At 35.3% G+C, this 12032-nt stretch overlaps 1 protein-coding gene across 3 annotated transcripts; it reads right to left on the bottom strand.

Annotated features, from left to right (window-relative positions):
- Positions 1-1546: 1546 nt before the first annotated feature.
- Positions 1547-7817, bottom strand: LOC131149213 (probable inactive receptor kinase At5g58300). Of its 3 annotated transcripts, XM_058099461.1 has the most exons (4): positions 7068-7812; positions 5232-5326; positions 3014-4363; positions 1547-2456 (listed from the first exon to the last, which is right to left on the bottom strand). In XM_058099461.1, exons 3-4 carry the CDS (start codon positions 4293-4295, stop codon positions 1828-1830), a joined length of 1911 nt encoding a protein of 636 aa, XP_057955444.1. In that variant the 5' UTR covers positions 4296-4363; positions 5232-5326; positions 7068-7812; the 3' UTR covers positions 1547-1827. The 3 variants fall into 3 exon arrangements, with proteins under 3 accessions (XP_057955444.1, XP_057955446.1, XP_057955445.1); XM_058099463.1 differs by lacking the exon at positions 5232-5326 and having other exon boundaries at positions 7064-7817; XM_058099462.1 differs by lacking the exon at positions 5232-5326.
- Positions 7818-12032: the final 4215 nt, after the last annotated feature.

Raw genomic sequence — 12032 nt, 5'->3', positions numbered from 1 at the left:
AATAATGATCGGATATAGGATGCACAGCGGAATAAGTAAAACAACAACAAGCAAATGAAACACAACCAAAAAATGAGAAACAACAAGTATCAACACAAGAATTAACGTGGTTCAACAAAGCCTACATCCACAAAAGCAACCAGCACAAGAATTTCACTGAGAAATTGGTAAGTACACAATACACTTCACAATGATCTCTTTCTACTGTCAATACACACTTAGAAGAACATAAATAAGATTCCTCGGAAGTTTCCCTCCAAACTCCCAACCACCCAATGTTCCAATTCAAAATTCAAATATTTTCTCGCAACCTAGACGCACTCGTCGATGAGAACAGGACACTTGTCGATGAGCCAGAGAAGGCTACTCATCGACTAGTACTGTCATTCATCGACGAGCCCATTTTTCTACTCTCAGTATCTCAGAACCTCTGAATTTTCTTTGCTCTCTCGATCTACTCGTTAACGAGCATAGGGCACTCATCGACGAGTCCCTATTGTACTGCACCCTTATGCTTTTTTTTCTTCCATTGTTTATGAAACCCCAAGTATAAGAGCCACACCATAAATAACACACTTGGAAAATGTTCGGGAAGAGTTCCTGAAGAGTGGCTTTAGCGACCCATTTATCCAACCAAAATTTTATTTTGCTCTCGTCTCCCACAATGATCTTCATGTGTTCCCAACATATGGGTTTGATTTGGGTAAATTACAAAATATCATTAAAACTCTTTTAAATCAACACAAGTTCATAACCTAATCATGAAATTCGTGCTACTAAACATTATTTGTTATTGTAAAAGTCATTGTATTAAATTATTGTGAAAATAAAATTATAAGGATATATTTAATTGTGTAAAACATTTCCTAATTTTTAATTTTTAATTTTTCAAAGAACTAGAAAAGTTTTGGCTTGTTTTTTAGTTTTTAAGATTTATATTTAAAATGCAGAAAATAAAGAGTTTATTTATATTAGCAAAATAAATTTTTTGTTTTTTATTTCTAAATTTCAAAATAATTACAAAAAAAGCAACTAGTTTTTCAATTTTTTTCAAATTTATAAAAGAAAGTATATATGCTCAATTTATAAAATTTAAAGTTTAAAATCTTAAAGGTGACATTTTTATACTTATTCAAAAATTTAAAAATAAAAAAATAAAACTATTTTCACAAGCAAATAATATCTATCAAAAGTGTTTATTGCTGTTCATTTATTTCATACAAACATTGTAAAAATTTTATACAAAAATAGCTAATTTTTTTATAAACCTTTGAAAAAGTAAACTAGAAAATAAAAATTATTTTCCAAAACTCCTAAGATTTTAGTTAGTTCCATTTTGTTATTCTTAAATCATAAAATTGTAATATTAATCTACAGTAGTGTTTGAAAGGATAGATTTTGAAGTTTGGACTGGATTCTCTGAATTTAACTAAAATTCAATGTAAATTTTATTCAAATTTAATTCAAAATTGGAAAAACCAATGCTAGTGGTTATAGATCAGGGGACACAATGACATACTCGACCCACCACTAATACAACTACTTCTGATGGAAGATCATCAATCAATCAATTCATAATGCTCTTGAAATTCCTTCTTACAACAAATTCTGCAAACCCCAAAAGAAAAAAACAAATAAGTATAATCATAAAACAGAGGGATTGAAGAAGCCTGTAACACAATCTAAAGCATTATATCCCTAAAAAGAAAAGAAAAAACCGCACAACAGAACAAGTTCACGTTGGCTTCAAAAACATTGAATCTTGCATGAATCTGACGAATTCTCAGAACTTGGAAAATTAACCAAAAAAATTTTTTTTGAATGCATTCATGGGGTCTGCACATTTGAATCCTTGGACTTATTCTCCTCTGAAGAGGGCCGGTTCTCTGAGTCAGATTGCCGGACTTCTTCGATCATTTTTACAACCTCATCCATGTTTGGTCGCATTTCAGGCACCTTCACTACACAGGCCATGGCAATCTGCAGCATCTGCACCATCTCTTCCTCTATGTTTTGGTACCGCATCAACTCGACGTCAAAAACTTCAGCCGTCCATTCCTCCCTCACAACAGACTGGACCCACCTTGGGAGATCCGGAATGTCGTCGCGCCCAGGAGATTGGAGTGGGGCCTTCCCGGTCAGCATCTCAAGAAGGAGAACGCCAAAGCTGTAGACATCTGACTTGTGGGTGTGCTTTCGGGTTTCAATAACCTCGGGAGCACGATAGCCTGCACCCCGAGATGGAGTTGCGGGGAGGTTCATAAGAGGGGTTAGGCCAAAATCAGAGATGCGCCCATCAAGATCCTGACTTAGCAGAACATTTGAGGACTTGATGTTTCCATGGGTGAATTTCACACCACCCACCGCGTGGATATGGGCAATGCCCCTAGCAATTCCGAGGGAGACCTTCACTCTGGAGTCCCAATCTAGTGGAGTTCTTCCTGCACCCCTGTTTCCTGCCATCATACATCCAAATTCAGCTTATGGGACACAGGGAATAGTTAATCTGACATATATTGCTGGGTTCAAGAATGGGCAGTTAAAGCTCAGATCAAATTAACATATTGAATTAGTAGAACAGTGAACATTGGCAGTTCAAAGCTGCAATCCTGATACAATAATCTTCCTCGTGACCCGTTATGCCAGGGGACTAGCTGTGTCGTGTGATTAGTGTGCTGTTGTTTCTGTATCTGAATAAAAAAGAGAAATATTTGTTTCAGTTCTTCTGGAAAAAAAAAAAAAATGCTTGTTCTCTGTTTAAATGATTAATAACCCAGTGAGATGAAGATAGAAGGTGAAGACTCTCTCTAGAACATTAGTTGAAATGTTCTGACTTATAAAGGAAAATACATTTAGTATTGTACTATCATGAGTAATTAACTCCCAGTAGTAAATGCATCTCAACTCCAATGTTCCATACTAAACTGCAGGAAGATAAGTTCGTGACATTTAAAAATTATGTGCAATAATAAGCAAAAGCTGCTGAAATAAAAAAGGTGCAGAAATTGCATACCGTGCAAGAGTGTGGACAAGCTGCCACTGGGGATATAGTCATAAACCAAGAGCTTCTCGTCTTTGGAGTAATAATAAGCACGTAGTGGCACCACATTTGGGTGCTGGCCAATCCTCCCCACAATCTCCATCTGCTGTTCGAAGTCCCTCTTCCCCACCACTACTTCCTTCAACCTCTTCACCACCACTGTTGTTGACTCTTCCAAAACAGCCTTGTATGCTGTCCCGTAACTCCCCTTTCCCAGCACTTCAGCAGATGCCCTCAATAAATCTTCCAGATCAAAATTATATGAACAGCCTTCAAAGAAAACTAACTTGTTCTTCTCGGGCTCTTGAACTCCACTCCCAAAATCCTCCTTGGGTTTCTCACCCCTCCCACCACTAGAACCCTTCCCTTTTGACACACCAGTGCCCCCACTCACTTTTCTTTTCAAGCAGCATACAACAATAACCAGAACTGTGAGAAAGAGCACCGCAGATCCCCCAACTGCAATGGCAATTTTCGCTCCTTTAGTTAATTTCTTTTTCGAGCTCTCTTTTTTAGGGACCATTGGCTGTGGTGGAAAGTAAGCAGGGGAAGGGGAAGGAGAGAGGATGCTGGAGCAGTTACTTAAAGGTGGTCCACATAAGAAGGAGTTTCCAACAAATGAAGAATTGGGGAATTTCTGAAGGGAAGATGGGACTGAGCCATTAAGATGGTTGTAACTTAAATTCAAATGCTTTAGCCTTGGGAGGTTGAGATTTGGAATTGGTCCAGAAATTGAATTGTTTTGAAGGCTCAACCCTGTGAGATGTGTTAAATTCTTAATTGTTACGGGAATGCTACCAGCGAAAGCATTGAAAGAGAGATCCAAGACATTGAGCCCAGGGGAAAAGGATGCAGGAATGTCACCAGAGAAGTTATTATGTTGGAGAAAGAGGCAGTGAAGGGAAGGGAGGGAGGGAATATCAGATGGAAGGTTCCCACTGAGTCGATTGGATCGAAGGCTGAGGATCCGGAGGGAATCTAGCTTCCCAAGAGTGTTGGCAGGGATAGGGCCTGTGAGTCCAACACCAGGCAGCCGAAGGGCAAGCACATGGGTTCCATTTGAAGAACAAGTGATGCCTACCCATGCTGTGCAGACTGGGGATGCAGGATTCCAGTTCAGTTTCCGACCATGGGGAACAGCAGCAGCAAATTCAAGAAGGGCTTGCTTATCAGAATTCAGGTCAGCAATACCGAGAGGAAGAAGGCCTACTATGATGAAGAGCACGGGAAAATTGGAACAGAGCTTCATAGGCATTTGTTTGGCACTGAGTGCATTTAAATTACAGCGATCAATGCTCCAGGGATAAATGCTCTCCTAGTCTCCTGGTTCAAAACAAAAGCCACAGAACAACATCAGTTGACAAAGCAACAAAAGTTGAGAGTGATAAACAGAAAATAGAAGGAACATATTCCCCTGCAAGCATGGACTGCCACAATACCTGCCACCGTATGGTTCAACATTTAGATAGAAAAAGCTACAGACAGTTTTCTATCCATGTGCAGGGAAAACAGGAGAGGAAATAGAATAGGAACTTTTATATAAAAAAAATATACATTTTCCCATAAATACAAATCTTTATCCTTTTTTTTTTTTTAAAAAAGGGGAAAGGAAATGTCCTCCCCCTTTTTTTCTCTTAAACAAGTAAGATATTATCCAAATGGACCAAATATATTTGAACTTGCCATGAATTTGAAGCTGATGAGAGGTCAGAATACATAAATCCTCTTCACTTTAGGTCAGCAATGAAAATTCAGCAAGGGAAAGAAAGCTGTCAAATTGTTTCTTTGTATACATATTACCATATAACCATGTGTAAAAAGAATCCACATTCTCAGATTTTGCCTTAATGTTACCTAGGGCGTGGAGCATTATAATTCATGGAATGGAAACGGATCGTGGTATGGCATACGCTCTAAAATGTGGAACATTAGGGGCATACTGATACAGATATATTTGTGAACAATATGTAATGGCACTTGTATATTTTGGGGAGGAAGTTGAGATGTTTCTAAATCTAGAAGACATTTTTCATTTGCGAAATGGAATAATAATGGCTGAAATGGAATTATGATGTGATTTTCCCTTTAACTAATAAAAAATTTATCATGTGAAAAATATTGAATTAAAACTTTGAATCACTAGATTTAACATAGCAGAACAAAAGTGTACCAAGTTTTGGAATGTTCATACCAATTTGTGGTTTACCAAGGAGTTAAGTCTTTTCTAGTAACTACGCCTTGAGAAGTTATACAAGAGACTTGCTGCTCCTGCATGTGTCCGTGTGCCTGTATTTTAGATGTTAAACATGTGGCAAATTAGTCCTACATTCATTTATATCACACATAAAGATGGGGCCCCATTTCCAACATGTTTAGAATTTAGGAAATAGACAGACAGACAATTGAGAGGTACGTTTCTTGTATAATTTACCCTATGTATTTCCCTTTGTAAGTGTGAAATTGAAAACTTGAATGCTAAGATTGTGATTCGTGTAGGAAATCTTCAAAATGATGGTACAGAGAGCAATAAAATATCTACTTATCTCATATGAAGAATAACTAACACAGGGGTCAATACCTACCCTTACATAACACACAAATAAACATTTACATGAGGCAGACTCCATGCAGAAGAAAACACTAAAAAAAAAAAAGAAGATATGAACATCATTCTCGCTGTCATGAGGGCATTATGAGCTGGGTTTTTTAAGTCATTGGATTGCAAATTGGTAGACAATGACGATCAATTCCAGCATTTCAACTATTAGGAGATTCAAGTGTTTGTAACTATGGGAGAAACTTATCGGTTGGCTATATTATCAACCTTCCCACGTAAGAAAAACAAATTTTATGGCATTTTTTTTATAGTATTCTTTATTTGATAAGAAAATGGTGGTTCAGAAAATGATAGCCAAAAGCAATCATCAAGATCAGAGAGCATAAAGACTTAAAAAAGAATAAAACAAAGGAACAATATTTTTTTTCCTATTGTACTATAAGCAAATATAATAGAATAACAAGAAGAAGAAAAACCCATTTCCTACAATACAAACCCATGGGAATACAAAATGGTCCAAAATTGCCTGTAAAAAAAAATAGAAAATAAATATTCTTGCAAAACTGATTTTTTTTTTTTTAAAAAAATTTGAAAATCTTTATTGACATGCCCTCACTTTTGGCGGAGGAAAACCGTGGTGAGGCATGTAATGCATGTGTTCAATCATTAAATGAACAAAATGAAAATTTTAACAATCTTACTAAAAATGACAAGCATAATAGATTAAAATTGCAAAACTGAAAAAACAAGCATTTTTGCTGGGAAGCTAAGAGGAAGAGGAAGGAGGTTTTAGATTAGCAATGACATAATTAAAAAGCCTAGACTTACAACATCCAAATTTCTGAGAGGAAGTCCGAGAGAATCAATGTAAGAATATTCACTCACTTGCTCAATTTAGAGGTTTTCTTTGTGCGTGCAGAGAGAGAGAGAGAGAGAGAGGGTGGAGCTGAAAATAGTGTTAGGAATTGGATCAATGAAGCTGTTAGACGACCAAAAGTTCATTGCCAACCAAGACTGAATAGAATTATAGAAGTTGCTCGAGATGTGAAAGAGAAACATCAATGTAACAAATCCAGAAAACGTATAATACACGTTTTATGAAGTACTGCTCATCTCAAACTCCGGAAGTTGAAAAAATGGAACTTGGGAAGTCGAACAAAGAAGCAGAGGCTTACAAAAAGACCATATTAAAAAGTAAGAAAAGAGAAGGGACTATTTTTTTTTTTTGCTGCGTATATAATATTAATCGGTCGACATTGTCACAACATCAGATCTGCTTTAAACTCATCAGAAACTTGACGGGCAGTGTCGTAAATTGAAATCAACAACTCAAAACATAATTAAACAAATGGAGTATGCGTACATGACGGAATTGATACGCAATTACTCGAAAAATATATATAAATTAAGAGAGAAAACATGTATGTGTGAATATAAGGAAATGAATGAGTAAGAAGGGTGCAAACCTACAGAGAGCGGAGCGAGCAGCTACAAGAAGCAGGTTTCTTGTAATTAAATAGTTAGCATCCATCCAGGCGCATGATGTCAAAGCAGCAGCTGCGCTGGGGTCGAGCTAAATTAAACCGGAATACCCAACAGCTAGCCAGAAAATGAGGTTGGGGCCGGCGGAATCTAGTGGGCTTAACCCCAGATCCGGCATTCAAGCTGCTGTATTGTGACTTGCGAGCTACAACTTGGATCGCTCCTCCATCGGAGCTTTAAACGACGGAAATCTGCCACTTCCAACACTCACTGATGGCAGTCTGGCCTAGCTAATAAATGTGTGTGTGAGAGAGAGAGAGAGAGAGAGAGACAGAGAGAGAGAGAGAGACTGTGTGTATTCAACAGCGACATTAATTAATAATCAAACATGAATATTGCCGGAAACCGCCAGGCGGCGTCAGATGCTCAAAGCTGTTAATGAGATAGGAGGAACCCCCACCGCATTTCAGCGATGATCGCACAGAACCCACAAAAAGATTAGCAGAAAAGGAGAAGGGGGGCGAGGGGAGGAGCTCGCTAGCTAGCTTAGGAGTAGGAGAAGAAAGCATTTGCCACTGTGGAAGAAACAACAAATTAATTGAACAGAAAAAAATAAATGCATAAAGGAAATTAAAGAGGAAAGAGGAGGAGCCTCCTGACCGCTCAGAGTCGCAGAAACAGGTAAACGCAGCGACCTCAGCACTTTATGGGGGCCTTTCAATTAAAGTAGATTAAAGCACCTTCTGACCTGACCTTGCCTTATTATGTTAGCAAACTTAATTGGTTTATGCTAAAACATATCCTTTGAAATTACTACATTTAATGGTAAAAATTTAAAGAACAAAATCTTATATCAATTAATGCTTCCTTAGTTTATGATGGCATCAGCGTCAGCACATTGTAGTGGTTGAGTAAAATTGGTCGGTCACTACTTGTAAGAGAAAAAGATACTTACCTCCCCGGGCACTGGCTCATGTGGTAAGGACGACTCGGTTGAGCCTGTGACTTAGGTTAGTTGCTCAAAATCGATTCCTACTACCTTAAGCAAATCTCGATTTATCTCTCTGCAGGGCCTTGGGGTGAGTTCTGTGGGGCGTGGGATTAGTCCTGGCTGAGTTGTATCCCAAGGTAATCTGGTAGAGATCGACTGAGGACACCCGATGTAATAAAAAAAAACAAAGATACTTACCTTCTTTAAGATAGAAAGATATATAGATTTTTTAAAAAATATTACACATTCTCTTTCAAATTTTAAAAATATCATAAGCAAGATTTATAATTTTTTTTTAGTAAACTTCAAGAAAGGTTTTTAAAATTCTTAAAATTTTATAAGAGGCTTATAACATTTTTAAAATCATATGAAATGTCAATGTCTTTTTGTCAAGCCTCATAAGAATTTGGTGCTCACTTATACATGTTAAATCTGTCCATGAAAACTCTTCTAATCCTAAGTAGTATCAACGTTGATGGTTCATAATTATGGACAAGCGACAACTCAGAGTCCAAGCGCCAAGCTAACCTGATTAATGGATCCAAATAAAATGAAGCTAACTTGGTAGATGAATTCAAATAAGATCAAGACATGTAAAGGTAGAATTGGTATTTCAAAGTTAAGAATTCACTTGTTAGTGTATCCCACACTAAAACATATTAAGTAGATGACGAGTACTCATATACATGATTAAAATCAAGATCCAATAGAATTAAACTTTGGAGTCAATTTAGTGCTCACTAGTGTGTATCAAGTCTCCATGAACACTACATAGCTCATACTAATGCCTATGTTTTACCCACTTAAAATTTTAATATACGAGACATAAAAGATCTAGCTATACATCATTTAATTCATATTATTATTTTTGATATTATGTGTTAAAATCTTAAAGATGTGAATCAAAATTAAATGCACATAAAAAACAGCAAAGTTATTTTTTATGGGTAAATACACATAAAAGAAAGTAAGAGAGCACATTAGTCCAACCACCCGTGATATCTCTTACAAAAATAACAAACATTAAATAGTTTAGGTTCTTAATTGGGGGTTGGGATAAAAATAAACTGTGATGATTCCTTATATATATATATATATATATATATATATATATGTGGACTGGACCAATTCTATGTAATATAATGTTTTGTTCTTCACATTGTCATTTGATTTATATAATAACATAATTTCTTTTTACGAGATATCAAATTCTTATATAATAATTATTTATTTATTATTATTAAAAATAGACTTTTACAAATCAAATTTCATAAATATTATTCGAGAATGTAAGGACCGATTTAATTGCCAAAAATAACTTTCATTTGTTACATTTAATTTTTCAAAGAATTATAAAAATATTAACTTATTTTTCAGTGTTTTAAGACTTGTATAAAAAACACTGGAAATAAAGAATAGGTTCAGTTATGAAAAATAAAATTATTTTTTTATTTATTTATTATCAAATAATTACAAAATCACACATTATTTTTCATTTTTTTAAAATTATATAAGAAATAAAAAATCTAGAGAATATTAAAAATATGTTTTCGACTTTCCAATGCAAATTTAAAAATAAGAAAACAAGGTTGCTGCGACGCCCCCCAAAAATTTAAATTTATATACACAATTCAATACTATCTCTGATACCACATCACTGATGATCCGGAACTCAGTGGGGTTCAGGATACGCCTTTTCTTTACTTAATTTAAAGCAAGCAGCCGAAACAATTTAAACTTCAAATACTATACTAGAGTACTAAACCATCACAAACACATAGGTATCTCCCAAAACAATATTACACCCCAAGGTATACACAAGCATATATAATTCAGTATCTCACAAGCACTTACACTAACTATATTATCTATGTCCCAACTAGAAGCTCGCTACGCTGGATTCCCTGTATGTCTTGAAATATGAAATGGTTATTGGGGTGAGACACCTCTCAGTAAGAAGGAATAGATTATTATCAGTGTATGGCTAACATGAGTTTTAGTGTGAGCAAAATACCTCCATTAATTTAACTTTAACTAAAACTACATTTATAAACTGTAACTCACACCTATATTGTTGATTTTATGGGTCATATCCCGTTTTGATCATTACAAATACATTGATATTTAATGTTTGCTAAATTTGTGTGTAGGATCATTTTGGCAAAATCATATGGCGGCGTATGGTGACTTGAAGAAAATGAAGACCCGACATGTTTATTTCTTGTAATTTATATTTCATTCTGGGTCTGTAATATTATTAATTCTAAAGGTCTGTAATAATTGGTGCATATCATGCATGTAGGATTTATAAGTTCAAGACCATAGATGGACCTTGGGGATTGGTCGACCGACACCGAATTTTTAGGGTTAGCTCAAAAGGTCCTTAGAAAGACCTTAGGACATTGCACAGGCACTTAGGATATGTCTCCACTTTCAAATATGCAATAAGGGGAACTCATATTACTTAGGTCCTAAAATATTAAGGTTTCGGGTGACCAAACTTTGGCGTTGAAAACGCTTCGGTCGGCCGAGTAGTTGGAAAGTCAAAATATTGACTTGACTTCGGGCGATCGAACTAAAAAGAATGTAACATTCTCGGTCGATTGAATATATTATTCTGACTTTTCCAACAACTCGGGCGCCCGAACTCCATGGTCATTTTGACCTCGGGCGACCGAATATGCAAGTTCGGCAAAACAAACTTGAGACCAGGCGATCGAATCCCGAACATTTTGAAAATCGCCTAATTCAGCCACCCAAACCATTTTTCAGGCACTCAAACTTTAAAAATTACTTTTCTTTATGTGTCTGTTCGGGCGACCGAACCTATGGCTCGGTCGACCGAAACTCTCGGGCTGACCTAATTTTTACCGAGGTTAATTGGGATTAAATATGGTTAATTTTTAAAACTCAATTAAAACAATTCTAATAATTCTCTTGGTGTCCCCAACGGTTAAAATCTTGGTCATGTCTATAAATATGAGTTCATTTGCTCATATTAAGTAGGATTAGCATTTTGATTAACAAAAATATTCTCTGTATTTTTGAGAGACCTTTTTCCAAACACAAAGCCCATACACTCTCATACTACTATTCTTTTGCTAAATCAATCCTTGTAAGAGTACTTTGAGTGATTATATGTTATTCCCATTTGCTAGAAACTCTCATTGTGTTCATTGTATGTTTAATTTTTGGATTGAGAGTTGAGCATAACTTTTCTCTCGATTTAATTTAATAAATCTTTTGTGTGGGAAAACTTAAAGCTTGTGGGTCTTGACATTTAAGGTAATACCCCAACCCCGAAGGATCTAGGATATTTACCTTTTACTATTGATTTACAGTGGAAGTGAATAAATTTAATTATTATTAAACCAGAGCGATAATTAACCGTATTACAATCATTCATTCAAAAGAAGAAAAATTACACAATGCATAATCATCTGCCATCATACTAATATTTCTAATCAATTTTTATTTTTCTATCCCTACCCGCATGCTTGCTAAGCCTGATTTTTGACATGCCCTTCAAAGTTATCTGAAATATAAAATATGATTGGGGTGAGAAGACGTTCAGTAAGTAAATAAGATTATTATTAGTGTGTGGTAAAAATGAGCTTTTAAAATTTCGTAAAATAATATTTAATGTTATAACTTCAAAACTGCTTCTAAAATAAATGTAAATTTAAAAATTTCTGCATAAAACTTTTAGCATCAACTATAACATTAAAATTTAATAACCATATACTGTGACTGTTAAATTAAACATTTAACTTTAAAACTGTAAAAATATTTAATTATATACATATATATCATTTTCCTTATACGTTTCCTTTAGATCGTCATTTAAGCACAAGAATGACCCTTTTCATATAAACATATATTTTTCCTTCAAATCATTAATAACTATGTACACGTAATTAAATATGTATAAACATATATATTGTAAAAATCACTCTTAGGCC

The sequence above is a fragment of the Malania oleifera genome, chromosome 2, assembly GCF_029873635.1.
Source record: "Malania oleifera isolate guangnan ecotype guangnan chromosome 2, ASM2987363v1, whole genome shotgun sequence".
NCBI lineage: Eukaryota > Viridiplantae > Streptophyta > Magnoliopsida > Santalales > Ximeniaceae > Malania > Malania oleifera.
This window is presented reverse-complemented; position numbering and strand designations above follow the sequence as displayed.